Source organism: Ctenocephalides felis, unplaced genomic scaffold (assembly GCF_003426905.1).
Source record: "Ctenocephalides felis isolate EL2017-DRISC unplaced genomic scaffold, ASM342690v1 CF-g0.4_SCAFFOLD_01886, whole genome shotgun sequence".
Lineage (NCBI taxonomy): Eukaryota > Metazoa > Arthropoda > Insecta > Siphonaptera > Pulicidae > Ctenocephalides > Ctenocephalides felis.
In genome coordinates, this window is record NW_020538040.1 from 92,482,964 (window position 1) to 92,498,619 (window position 15,656).

Below are 15,656 nucleotides of genomic sequence, written 5' to 3' on the forward strand. Positions count from 1 at the left end.
GAATCAAGATGAAGGGTGATTATACATCGTTTTCCCTCTACTTTCAAATATTGTTGTTGAAAAATTGTTAACTTTACTTGATTTTGAGATATCGGTGGTGGACTTTTTTACCCGCGGACCTTTAACCTACCCCATAGAAATAATGGTCTGTAATTAATTGCATTCGATTTACATTTCTCATTAAATACCACAACGAGCACAAATATAAAGCCTGTATAAAATTCATAATTTTCAAAAACTATTTAAGATATCGATTTTTTGAAAATTTCACACTAGTTGTGCCCCTTAATGTATGTAAACAATTATATAGCACTGAAATAATTTCCTAGAAATGAGCCATGCACCATCCAAAGTGGAATATATAATACTTATAATATTTATATAGAAATATAAAATAAATGTTCACAAGCTCTTTATCTAAAAGGACCAAGAAGGGCAAACGAACTCTGAGAAAGTGAAAAGGAAATACTGATAAAACGACCAAAAACCAAACTCGGTCCGTCCTAACTGAATGTTATATTAATTCTTATCGATGTAGCGAATAGACCCGACAGGAATAAATCAGCACTATCGCACCCGCAACTCCATCAAATTAAATCGCCCGGAATTCGCTACCAGAGAGCAAATCATTCCTATGTGACAAGAAGCCCTGGGAAAAGGTTCAATGCGTTTAGTTCAATGCTAATTCAACGCACCGTTGGTAAATTATTGCCGAATATTTACCAGGATAGTCAATGATATTGCAGTCGGTAGTTGGTTGATTCGAAAAAGAGCAAATATGAAAAAAATGGAAATGAATGATGATAAATAGATGGTTTTCGTCCATGTCAAGGTGCCATTTTGTAGGAATTCATAATAGAATTGCCACAATATGATAATTTATCGAAATTTACATTATATATATTATATTATATATATATATATATATATATATATATATATATGTGTGTGTGTGTATGCGCGCTTCAAACAAAGAATCCGAAACAGGAATAGGATTTTTTAAATTGTTTTTTATTTGTCGTATTTTAAATTGTTTTAGAACTGTATTCGTTTCAATTTCAGGATATCTGTCAAATTTGAAGTTGAGAAAATAATCAATTTATATTAATTTTTATTTCATTTTTAATAAAAATCATATAGCAATGTTTTTAAAACTTATCTGTTATCAAAGAAAATTTTTGTTGCTATTGCAAAAAAATGTGATTTGAAATCACATCTAAAAGAATAGAACAAATATTTTGAAATTTACGAAAAAGTATTTTGGGTGCAATATTTACTGGTGAAACTAATGTAATAATTATTAATTATTAGCTTTTTATATTCAATTCATCTTATTTAAACAAATATTAGATCAACATTATGTGAGCACAAATAATTTCTTTCCTAAGACCCATAAATTTAAAAGTTGATAATGTATATATATTAAAAGAAAAAAACGTTAAAAATATTAATATATTTTTTCACTTAATTATGGGATTTGTACCAAAATATAAGCGTCAGAGAAAAACAATAAAATTCAATTTAAGCAAAACACTCTTCGTGACAAAATTGGAAAATAAGCAAGATTTTGAAGTAAATAGTAAATAGGACTTAAATTAAGTTACCATATTAAGAAATAGAGTAAGGCAAGGCACAAAGGGCCAATTTGAGCAATTATATTGTGGAAACTAAACCAATTTTATAACAACAAATATCAAACAAACAATTACCAGACTATGTTCAGTAAAACTCCCAGCTAATCCATTGTAGAAATGTGTTTTTGCATGTTTTCAAAAATTTGTCACCTGGTCCTTTTTACTGGCGGCGAAAAGAACCCACTTTTAATTTTGAAGAAATTTTACGAAATAATAGCTACGTACAACGCAAAATTTAAATTTTATGGGTACATTTTTACAGAAATAACCCTATATATAAACATGATCTGATATTTCGTCAAAAAAATTCATCAGCAGAGTTGTAATAACTATTATGCAACTTATCTCTTGCAAAATTGTCCTTTTTAACTTAATTTACTTTTTTATTTACAATTTTTTATTGTTTACACCATTGTTAGGGTAAAGACTCAGATGGGCCTTTTTACCCCACCCACATGCAAGCTTCTATAGAAGTCATATAAAAAACTGTTGAATTTAACTTAAAACTAACAATACATTCTATAAAACAATTAAATTACATATTTTTATAAATTTATTAAAATTTCATTAAGGTCTCGTAAACTAAACAACGGTGCTCACAACCAAAAAAACTAACAATAAACGACAAGAATGTTAAAAATTGCTTAACTTTACTTATTTTTGAGATATTAATGGTGACCCTTTTTGCCCGCGAACCTTTAAGCCATGCCCTAAACTCAAAAATACCAAATATTGAAAATATTAATTTATCGTGTTATTTCTAATTATAAGAAGAGTTTCAGAAATTTGCCTTGAACCATTTAAGGTTGATTTTTTAATTATATTAAAAATGTAAATGTAAATCAAATGCAGAATGAGCGAGCAAACGTACATACACCGTCATGGTGACAAATGGTTGCCCTAACCTGAAAAATGTCATTCTCTAACAATTATCCTGCACGACGTGAGTAACGTGATAGTGGCATTATCAGTTGAAATGCTCCACAACAGGGATGAGTAATCGCATTGTTCCACAAACAAAGGCTCGCTAGATGCTCTCATTGAAATAATATCTCAGACAGTATATTATAATGACATTGCGCTTCAGTACGGAAATTTATAATCCTGCACAAACATATAGATAGACAGGGGGGTGCAAGCTCAACACTGCAACCTGAATTCTGATGTACAGTTCCCATCCATTGTGAAATGCAAAAACAAGCCAAAAGGTAAGTTTGGGTTATAATGACTAAGACAATTAAGATTACGCAGTTTCAAATAATTAGAATCTTCAGTAGCATGTGTATTTAAACTCCAGGCCTCACATTTACAGGTACTTTAAAACAAATCCCTTAAAAAATGCAACCCGTTTGTGCAAATATTAAAATAGAATGAGCAAGTGGAGTATAATTAGATATTGGGGCCAATTCTTCGATAAAATAGAAATGTAATAGTAGAGATATTTTTTGTGTCTATCATCGTAAATGAATTGGTAGTAAAAACTGTCAAAAACCTATGTATTTGACTCTTTAAAAGCATTCTACAAATCACGTTCATGTAGAGCGTTGACTAGAAGCAATAATGCAACTTGTTCAAACAAACATACTACTTATTTGTTGTTCTAATCTATTGTTGTAAAAAGTTCACAAAGTAATTGATCGTGAATTTTTTATAAAGACTTTATAATGTTATCAAGAGAAATTTAAATAACTAGTTTGAAGCCAGCAGAATAAAACCAAGAAAGATTCTCTATATTTTTAACATCCCGTAGGGTAAGTTTTAGCAATAATAACTAGTAGAGCGCATGACATCATGCCTTAAGGCAAATTGCTGGAACTTCCCGTATTAAAAAAAAAAATTTTTTAAGATTAGCATTTTTGAAAAAAATTTACTCTGAAAAAATTAGATTTTTGAGAAACTATATATTTATGACAAAAACTTACTTTTATTTTGAAATATTTTGGAAATTCTGAACTTTTTTTTCAAAGCAATCGTACTGCTTTAACTGCATAGAGACAATATATCGAAGCGCGTAAGCGCCGCGTCGCCGTCTAACGGATAAACACAGGTACGGAACCCATTTGATGTGCATATGTCTAATTATCATTTTTGACCGCCAAATGGCATTTTTTTTTACTTTTTTTACTAGATCTCTGAAACCGATAGACCTACCTTCATTAATTTCAATAATTCGAAAAACATTTCACTTGTATTGACCAAATGAAGAATTTATTTAATTTTCGGGAAGGCTGGTCTAGTGGTTTCGGAGATCGAGTAAACAAAGTAAAAAAATGCGATTTGGTGGTTAAAAATGATCATTAGACATGCACACATCAAATTATCAGATATTTTATAGAGATTTTTATAATAAGTATAAATTGTGTTTACGTTTCTATGGGTTTCGTATCATTGTTTATCCGTTAGACTGCAACGCGACGCTTACGCGCTTCGATGTTTCGTCTCTACGCAACTAAAGCAGCGAGACTGCTTTGAGAAAATCTCAAAATTTCCAAAACATTTCAAAATAAATAAAGAATTTTTTTTTCAAAAATATCAAAAAAAAATTTCAAAAATCCATTTTTTTCAGTTTTAAAAAAGTTTAGAATCTTTTTAAAATTTATTTTTTGGTACGGGAAATTCCAGCAATTTGTCTTAAGGCACGATGCCATACATTACTAGTTTACTTCAGTATTAAACATTACTTTGATTTTATCTTTCATTTTCCTCGCCCGATTGAACTTTTCGTACGGCTCCAGCCACACATTCATCCGCTCCAAAGTCAAGCGTGCGTAAGAAAGTTTTACTTCAATAAACGTTCTAAATATCATATTACATCTCTCATAACGCTTTGATCTGATTGCGACACATTGCCGAACTAATTACCAAAGTCAAGAGTAGCGAAAGAGCATTCGATCGGCGTTCGTAGTTCGGCGTTCGGCGTGTTGGGCCGCGTCTGGTATGCGCGATGCGTGTCACATGTCGGCGTTTAAGTTTACCTGTGCATTAACAATGCTCCTGTAACGCCGTATCATGTGCCAGTTCGTGACAAATAATGTATTTGCATACTGAAATATAGGACGACGTTCTCTATAACTCGCATCGGGACATTGTGTGTATGTGCGATGTGTGCCATACAACACCCAGCTATAAATAAGTTGCTGGGAAAGTTAACATGTCAGGGATGGAATTACCAATGCCCATTGCATAGATGTTGTTTCTAAATAACGATTTGATATATAGAAAAGTATTGCAAGAGTTAAGTAATTAAAAACCGTTTACGTCTTCGGCTCTTTTCAGGAAGGGACCAAACGGACTATTAGCAACCCCCAGGGTAAATAAAATTCGGTTCAAGACTGCTCATACTTTAGAAAAAATACTTTATGTTTACTCATTTATACGTAGTGGTAAAAGATTTTTAGAATCCAATGGTTTTTGTAAAGACCATTTTGGACGAAGCGAAAAAGTGCTAAAACCACCCGAATGTTTTTATTGAAAACATGGATATTATTGGGTTAGGTGATTTTTATTGAAAATTTAACGTTTTGATAAGCCTAAAATATAAACTAATTGTGTATGGCATCGTGAGTTAAGGAAAATTGCTGTAACTTCCCGTACCTGTTTGACGAATATTAAATGTTTTGAAATAGATTATTATAAATACTGTAACACTGTCTAATATTTATTTATAAGAATTATATAAACTAAACTGCAAATTTATTTATTTAAAATATATAAGTGAGCTTTAGAACTTTAGTCAGATATAAAATTAAAATATGAATTATTTTCAATATACGATTTTTTTTCAAAAGCAATTATTTTGCAACACAAGCAGAAAGTTTTTTGAATCATTCAAATCGGATGCTTAGTTCTCGCAAAAACTGCCTTTTTTGTACATTTAGCTCCATATCTTCTGCCAAAAACTAATCACCACTTCTCCACATCATTGCGAATTGAATATTTTTAGATCATTTAAAGCGGATGCTTAGTTCTCTCAACAACTCGATTTTCTGTACTCTTTGCTCTGTATCTCTGTAACGGCAGGACCTGCCTTTACTTAAAACTAATCAGCACCTCTCCCTATCAATTGGAATAGATTGCTTTTTGAATTTTTCAAATGGGTTCATCCATACGCCCGAAATCGTCTACGAAAAATTGTCTCCACACATACACACACACATCCATTTTTTTGAGGTATGAAAAAAAATTCAGAAACCTCTGAAACGCAAAAATTTTCAATTTCGATTTTTGGCCCATTATTATAACTTACTCTATGGGAAGTTAACTAGTGCTGAAACCTTAAAAGATTTTGAGAATTTTGATTTTTTCTGTTTTTTTTTGAACATTTTAAAAACATTTGGATTTGTGCTGTTTCAAAAACAAAATATCAAAGCGCAAAAGCGCGTCGCAGTGTAACCGTTAAACATTGTAATACATCATATAATCACTTATCACCGCCAAAGCGATTTAAATTTTATTTTAACTTTTCTTATTGGATCTCCAAAACTGCTGGTCCTACCTTCTCAAAACTTTTATCAATTCCTCAGTCGGTCAATACAAATAAAATGATTTTTTAAATTATTCTAATCGGACGCTCTGTGTACTCAAAAATTAAATTCCCATTCTTGCCTAGTAACTTCGAAGCTAGACCTGCCATACCCACATAATATTCGGCAAATCTTACTAACTATAGTAATCAAAGGTTTTTTGAATCATTCAAATCGGTCGATCTATAGTCGCGAAATCGTCGATTATTTTATAATTTAGGGATATACTACATTTTCCATTTTATTAAGTTAATACTGAAACTAATGATTTTGATTATATAGACAATTTTGTAATTATATTAAAAATATATAGGAATCAAATGTTATTTGAATCATTCAAATCGGTTGATCTGTGGTCTCAAAATCGTCGATTATCTCATAATTTAGGGATATACTATATTTATCATTTTACTAAGTTTGTACTGAAATTAATGATTCTGATTATTGGGGTTTTTCGTGTTTATTTTTTATTTCAAACACTGTACTATTTTTATGCGAATTACAATGTGTAGTTATATGTTTTCATATAATATTTTAATTACTCTATTATTATTTCACTCTGATTTTCATGTCAGTTGATTTTTTAACAAAAATCTTAATAAAATAACAAATATAGCATATTCCAGAAAAATGAATTTTATAAACTTCATCTAATTGTTCTCCTCTTTGAGAAATTTCACACACGCGTTTTGTCTTATATTAAATTTAGTTTTGTGTTAATTAAAATTTTGGTTCTCACATTATAAAATCCAATTTGATATATTTGTATTTAAATATTTCTTCCAGATAATTTTTAATTATTAAACATTTTTACAATAGAAAATGTATTTTTAATATATCCAGTAACGCACAGTGTGTATAATATACAGCTTTATTCTTTTAATTAAATCTTATTTCTGAGATTTTCCTTGAGTAATTAAAATTCTTTTAGCGTGCTGCAAATATTTTGTATTGAAGATATTTATTTCGTAATTATTGTCAAAGCTATCTCTTTAAGCGTTCACCCTCTGTGAACGCTACGAGTATTAATTAATTTTGCTCCCAAGTACAAAAATGTTGAAAGTAAATTAATATACAAAACATCGTGTATTGGAATATTTTCGTTGTAATTAAACAAGTGTTAATAATAGTGATAGATAAGAAATTTAGGACTCATTTCTCTATGCATTATTTATTCAAATATTGAATACACGTGTATTCACAAATTTAGGTCTTTAATGTGGAATTTTATTTATACAGCCTTAATGAATACAAGTAGTTCACGAAAAATTATTTTAAATTGACAGCGTGCCTTGATAATAAATATTTGATTGTTGTATATATCATAGAAAATGACCGATTTTCGAGATGTTAATAAAATAACTTCAATTATTACTATAAGTAAATTGTAATAGAGATTATCCAGTAAAAACATCAATAAATTTAGATTGAATGGTTAGAATAACAAATGAAACAACGGTGTTGCAAAATGGCACAAATGTAGGATTTATTTGAATACGGTTATTTAATAAAACTTAATATATCCATTCGTATTTTATGTAGAGTTAAATTAAATCACACTAAGGAGCCAATTCTCCGATGAAAAAATAAAATTTATATTTTGCATTTATTGAATATTGTGCTAAAACCACCCGAATGTTTTTATTGAAAATATGGATATTAAATTATATAATTTTTATTGAAATATTAATGTTTTGCCTAGCTTAAAAAATAAACTAGTGTTGCATAACATCGTGCCTTAAAGCATTTTTTTAAGAATTTAGGATTTTTTAATGTTTTTTGTAACGCTTAAACATTGTAAATTAAAATCCCTTTAAAATTAAAATAAGACGTTGGACCTGTTTTCCCCCTAGTCGTCCCAATTTACCCCGCCCATGGGGCAAAAAGCATCAGGTTGCAAAATTTTGAAACCAGCACAAAGAGACATTGCTACAATTAGCTGAGATTTTTACTGAACATTGTCAGGTAGTAGTTTGTTTGATATATTTGTTGTGATACAATAAGTATGGTTTTCACAATATAATCGCTCAAACTGAAATTGGGTCTTTATGCCCCACCCTACCCTACGTGAAGTAAGGTTTTATGTATAAAACGCCTGATGATCGCACAGCACAAATATATATTTTTGATAGTTTTTACTACCAATTCATACGAAGATAGGATCGTGATATAGCGTTGCCATAACATTTCTATCTGATCGGAGAATTGGTCCCAAAACTTAATAAATTTCATATTTTTTCAGTTTGAACTTTTACTAATGTAACGTATTTTATATCAATTTTACATTTTAATTCAAAATAATTTAATTATTTCTCAATAATTACATGTATAAATAAACGTGGTAGTCACCAGTTTTTAATTACTATTCTTGTTTTTAGCGAAAATATAAATATAATCTTTTGCTCCAGAAAAACTAAAATTTTTCAAACTCAAATCTTTTGTGTACTCAATCATAAAACATACAAAAAACATACAGGATTGATTCTTCAATGAAAGATCAGAAAACAAGAAATGGAAAAGAAAACATAACATATAAGATTCCGCAAGAAAGTTTAGAGAACAAAACAACTCAAAATCTAGAACAAAACTTTATTATTTTACTCAGCATGCATTTCTATCACGACGGTTCAGTATATATGAATGGAACCTGTTATTCCAAGTGTTTGAACAAAAAATATATTACACTGCCACCTACTAGAATACTTTAAAGATATAAGAATCATTGAATGCCAGCTAGAGCTGTGACTTTTCGCCAAAAGCTTTCAAATTGTGCTATATATAATGTGTGTCTCGAGGATAAAAAGAGGAAACAAGTAAAGTTCTGAAGTCGACTAGTTCAAAGCTTCGAAACTTTCGCACTGATTGTGAGCTTTATTATATAAAGTTTCTATAACTGTTTTGGGTAAGTTGTCTACACATACAATAATCCAGCAGGGGATTTAGAATAGGAACTCGGGTATAAAGTGATTTAATGTAATCGATAATAAAGAAATTACCATTTATTTAAGGTTTAGCTCAAATATTATCGTTTCGGTACTATAGAACACCAAAATAGTATCTCGTACTATTTCTGGAACTATTTTAAATCTTTCTTTGAATTATGCTTTTCAAATATTTTCTTAGCAACTGCGTTTGCAAATTTGTTTCAAATGCAAATATACTACGTGTCGAAAGAACAATGATGGCAAAACTGCAAGTTTCTTCATGTTTTGTCTAAACTTATTTTAGATTCTCATTTCTAGCAAGAATTGAAAACAAATATGACGTATTAATTTGTAGTTGTACAGTTATACGTTTCTTTTACACTAGTGGTGTACCTAGTAATATATCAGAAATGATACCAAATGATTTACTAAATTGAACTTTAAGTATAATTTTGGTAATATTTCTGATTTTCAACCGGTATTCAAAAATTAAAAGTTGTAGTAAATTCACTCCAACAGTTTCGATATCTAATAATGATCGAATTATTGTTTCTCTGAATGAACTATCTAATTTTATATTCTGAACTTATACTTATCGAAATATGAATGTTATTTAGTTAAATGAATATAATTTTAGAATTTGCGTTGGTACTTCATTATACAAATTATTGGACAATCATTATAAATAAAATAAAAAATGAGTTTTAAAACTAGTTATATTATTAAAACATTGAAATTACAATATTCAAAAAATATAATATCAATTGTGGACTATATTATTTATTTACCTCGAAAACGTATTAATAATAATTTATCATAAGTCTATACCTGATAAACTTCAGTTGAACTTCGGTTTAATAATGTACCATTTTTTTGTAAAATTCCTTTAAAATTAAAAATAAGACATTGGACCTGTTTGCCCCTAGGCTTAGCTTCAATGTGTTTCTACTTAACTTAAACTTAATTGAAAAGCTTTTTTCGTGTTTCTTTACAAGGACTTTTTTGTCTAAAAAGCTTTATCAATTATGAATGCGAACGCAAAATCAATTTTTTGTTGTTTTTTTTGTAACATCTTTTGATTTACTGTTTATTTTTGTTGTATGAAGTATCGACAAAGAGTGGGTTCATTTATTTTATGCGAAAACAGTTACAATGTAATCACGATTTTTGTCGGCACTTTTCTTTTCACATTTTTTAATATTACATTAGGGAAGGCTAGGGTTCTTGAAATTTATGCAAATGATTTCAAATATTTTATACAGTTGCTTCTTGCAATTTCAGCAACTAGTAGGCTGAATACTCTCTATGAATTATTATTTGATTTGGCACATTTTGGTTTGACACATAAAGGATGAATATATATCGCTTATATGGTAACAGTTGCATAAGAAAGAAATATATAGAAATATAAGAAAATTTATTATTTGAATGAAACTGTCTATAGTGTAAAAAGAAACAGGTGACAAACATTTGAAAAACAGCAAAAAGAAGACATTTCTACTATTATAAATTAGCTGGGAGTTTTACTAAATATAGTCAGATAGTTGTTTGTTTGATATGTGTTATTTGTTGTGATATAATTATTATAATCAACTTATCACATTATAATTGCTCAAAGTAAAATTGGACCGATGTACACCGCCATACATAAAATTAATCAGCAAAGACTACGATCAAATAATTTGTTCCAGTAACACTAATGCTCAAAACTAGCTTTAATTAAGCAAAAAAACTTATATAAAAATAGTTCACTGCAGTCCACATTTACGTTGTCGTCATAACCAAAGAGCCAAAAATCTACCGAAATTTCCATGGCTTTTTAAATATGCCAATTGATACAAGAAATTTATCACACGAAGATTTCATTAACACACAATCCCGTTACGTAAAACACATTAATATATTTCTTTCTAAGAATATGAAAAATTTAATAATATGAATAAAACGAAACGCTGAATTCGAGCCCCAGGGTTTCCAATACTAGAGCACTTTGAATAAACTCAGCTTAAAAGACACCCAGCGTATTTTTGCAAATCGCTTTCGAAACGGCGCAGAATTGTAAATATTGCGATATAAAACACACAAGATAAAAGACGACGAATACACCATAATAAGAAAATGGGACATAAATGTCGTCTAAGCAAAAATAAAATAAAATTCATTTGCGGGGCATTTAATGATCGTATCTGAGATACAAGACATTCGGGGTGGCCGACTAACTTTTCAATTTAATAATCAGAGAAAATTGGAATAAAATATGTAAATTATTAGCTTGCCGTAAAGTAAGTTATATTAATCGCAAAAAATTCGAAAATGAAAATTTTTATATACATTTACATTCAAAATTTTCAAGAAATTTCAAAATATAAAAAAATCATTTTTTCAAAAATCTCTTTTTTTTAAGTTTTCAAAAAACTTTAAGGCCTTTTAACAATTTTTATTTTTGGTACGGGACGTACCAGCAATTTGCCTTAAGACACGATGCCACTTACTATTAATAACTAGTGTAATAAGATGGTATTTATTTTCATGAATATGAACGAGAGTTTGTATCAATTTGATTTCATGCAAACAATAAATTTTCTTGTATGACAACTGTTACCATAAAAGCAAAATATATTGATATTTTATGTGTCAAACAAAAATGTGCGAAATCAAATAAAAGAGTATGCAACTTAATAGTTGCTGAAATTAGAAACAATTATATAAACTATTTGCAATCACATGGATAAATTTTAAGATTCCTAGCCTCCCCTAATGTGATATTAAAAAATGTGAAAAGAAAAGTGCCCACAAAAATCGTGATTACATTGTAACTGTTTTCTCAGAAAATAAATGAACGAACACTTTGTCGATACCTCATACAACAAAAATAAACAGAAATAAAAAGATGTTATAAAAAACAGAAAAAAATTAAATTTGATTTTGCGTTTGCATTCATAATTGATAAAACTGTTTAGACAAAAAAGTCTTTGTTGTAAAGAAACAAGAAAAAAGCTTTTCAATTAAGTTTAAGATAAGTAAAAACACATTGAAGTGCGAGCCTAATGGTTTCTTCATGCCAGGGAATGACTATTGAGTGCGGGATGTTCGTGTTTGTGAATTTTTTATATTTTGGCTTCTCATTCCACGACAAAAGGTACACTAAGGGTTAGCTCCTCAAAAATACTCGATATTAAAATAATTTTGATTATCATCTGTAAGAAAAATCTACTATTCTGACTGTTGAAATTTAAATAAATATATAGAAATTAATTTCATGTTATCAAAAGTAATTTACAAAATGTGTATTAGTGATAATTGAAACTATGCCATAATTGTTTTCTAATCTGTTAATTTCAAGTTAGATGCAACAGTTTTTTGGATAGATTGTCCTGTCTTTTTTAGTATAATTCTTATTAGAATAAATCTAATACTGTTGTTTTTTTTGGGTGCGATTAGGGCTATTTTCGCTTGGAAACGTATTATAATATTATTGCTATCTCTATTTCCAAGTAAAAACCTATGTCACTATTGCTTGACATCAGGCTGCTCGAAACGGGTATCGAACTGCAAACCTCTAAATCAAATCTCGTCGCTCTAATCGTTTAACTAAGGATGAGCTAATTTTATTATTTTGTGCACGTTTTTGAAAAATTCAAACAAAATAAACGTTAATAATAAATTGATAACAATATATTTCAAAATATCTATGAACAGTCTAATATGATTAATTGTATTTTTTATCGAATAAAATGCTTTTTTTATAAATTTTCAAGCATCTGCATAAATATCTATTACTGTGTTCGAGGTATAAATTAAATCGATTCGTGATAATTACAGTGCAGCATAGATCAACGGATATTATTACGTACTAAAACGGTATATAATGAATGAATACGGGCAGACATAAATAAACAGCACAGATATAGTGAAAGTAGTTTTGCTCATAAAATGAACCTCTACCGTATTAAGTTTACGACCAAAGTCAATAGTTATATAATTAAAATAACCATCTTCACAATAAGAACGTTTTAATATCATTTAATAAAATATTAAACTTGCGTTTCCTGAACAATAACTGAAAAATAAATTGGCTTAACGTAGTGAAAGTTGGAAAACGTGGGCGCACAGTAAAGCAGTGCATTAACGATAGTTTGCAAAGTTCTGTATAGTGGCACCTACATTATATATAGATTATACGAATGGTTCTAAAACAAAATATCGCATGTATAACCCTGCATTGCACTGAGAACTTACTTCCCGACTGAATATATATACTAACTAGTGGTACATGGCATCGTGCCTTAACACGTTTGAACTGATTACTGCAACAAGACTGTGACAATGAAGGTCAACAACTTACAGGATTGTGATTATGGCTTTCTTAACATTATAGAGTCCCGAAAATGTTACTAAAACTATCCAAGTCTTCCCAAAAAATTGATTAGTTCTTCATTTCGTCGATACAAGTAAAATGTTTTTTGATTTATTCAAATCGGACTCTTCGTTTTATCAAAAACTGAATTACTATTTTTGGCAATGCCCCTTATCTTCAAAACGACTAGACCTGCCTTAACCAAAAACTGTTCAGCACGTCTCCCCACCAATAGAAATCGAATGTTTTTTGAATCATTCAAATCGGTTGATCCCTGTTCTCAAAATTGTTGACAAAAAATTGTATCCACACATCCATACACACAAGCACACACACTCACATATCTATTTTTCTAAGGTATGCCAAAATATTCAGAAGACTTTGAAACGTAAAAAGTATAAAAAAATCATTTTCGATTGATAATAGTTCAAATTTACAAAGCATTAATTCTAATCAATTTTTGATAAAAATATTCATTAATCAAATCAAATATTTTAAAAAATTTGATACTCAAATGACTAAAATCAAATAAATATAGAAACGAAAAGAATTCAGAGCAACAAATTATTAAACCAAATTATATATTGCAATTATTATAAAAATTGAATAAAATATCTCTTCTGAATTATCCAGAGATTTTTATCTACCCATGTTGAATGTGTTAGGCCATTTTGATTACTAAAAGCCATTCTGTTAGTTGCAGAAAAATACCATCTGCATATGCATATATGATTAACTAAAAGTGTTTTATCTCTGTCGTTTTAATTTTTGAATGTGAAATATCATTCGAAAATCTTCTTGAACTAGATTCGTCATCAATTATGCATACATCAAGCAATCAACTCACAATTTAAAAACTTAGCAAAGCAAGATATTAAGAATAGTTTGCGAAGTTCTGCATAGTCGAGCACCTGCATTATACAAATTATACAAACTCTTTTGAAGGAAGTTGACTGTTGTGCAAAACTTTTGCATAAAAGCAACCTGAGAAGATGTCGCGCGAATAGGGGTACATTAGGCGAACGCTGCAACTTCAACATGAATGAACTAAAAAATTCAATAAAAATAAACTTGAAACGAGCAAGAAATATGAATAGACAAGACAAAGAGATAGATTTTTTGATTTCGCAATCAATTTTGACATATTGTAATAAAGAAGTGTTAATTTCATAAGGACCGGACCAAAAACGCGTCCTAATCAAGAAAGCGTATTATTTAGGATAGGGACACTATGTTTCAAAATGCAGAGTAGCGGCGTTAAGTGGCGTATTATGAGAGTTATCATATTACCATGATTGTCTTAACGGGGTTCTACTATATATATATATATATATATATATATATATATATATATATATATATATATATATTTTGAGCATCCGTTGGGCCTAATTTGAATTTTCAGTATGTTGCATATGCATTGGTGATAGGAATTGCATGATCTTTTTATGATATTACCAAGGAACACAGTTCTCAGATAGAGAGAGCATCTGTTTTATCTGTCGCAACAGATTGATCGATAATAATCTCAGAAATGTTAATTAGTGTAATTTTTATTTCTGAGTGACTTACCGTGTCCGCATGGCGAGCTCGACTCTGCGAGTTGACCAGTTCGATGCGTCCGGCCTGCACTTGCAACATTCTGGAGTAAGGCGGCGCTGGTTCGCAGAGTTCACGAGGCTCGGCGGTATCGTTCGCAAATGATTCCCCGAGCCCCGGACAAGGCGTCGGTGCCAAATCCGACGATCCGATGCTATCCGCTCTGAAAGAAAGATATTTGTTTAAAATACAATTACAATCATCAGAGGCCAATAAAAGAAATGAAAATTTAAGAAAAAAATAAAAAAAATCAATTTTTGGCAAATGTAATAGTTAATTAAACACCGAGGGTTTATAAGGTCTAGATATCATAGAAAGAACATTTAAAAAGAAGTAAAAGTTTGTATTTTCACATTAGAAGCAGATTAATAAAATAACCGCGGTGCAGTATATGAAGGATGTACATAGTGTATATGTTAAGTTACTTAAGTTTATTCCCTAGAGTGACGACCTGTTTCGCCATAGTATTTGTGTTGAAAGTCTTCAATTTATATCGCTGATTTGTATATAATATAAGAGGTATCTACCCATTCGTATTAATTATAAATAATATATAAAATCCAATAGCGATCAGAATACAAACTACGCAGAATGTAGTGAAATACTCATTGCTGCAACA

At 29.7% G+C, this 15,656-nt stretch overlaps 1 protein-coding gene across 1 annotated transcript in view; it reads right to left on the reverse strand.

Annotated features, from left to right (window-relative positions):
* The window catches only part of LOC113378299, a 316,796-nt gene that overhangs the window by 175,511 nt on the left and 125,629 nt on the right, over positions 1-15,656 (reverse strand). The window contains exon 2 of the mRNA XM_026618833.1: positions 15,011-15,200. Coding sequence (XP_026474618.1) covers positions 15,011-15,200 — 190 coding nt within the window. The remainder of the gene's footprint in view (positions 1-15,010; positions 15,201-15,656) is intronic.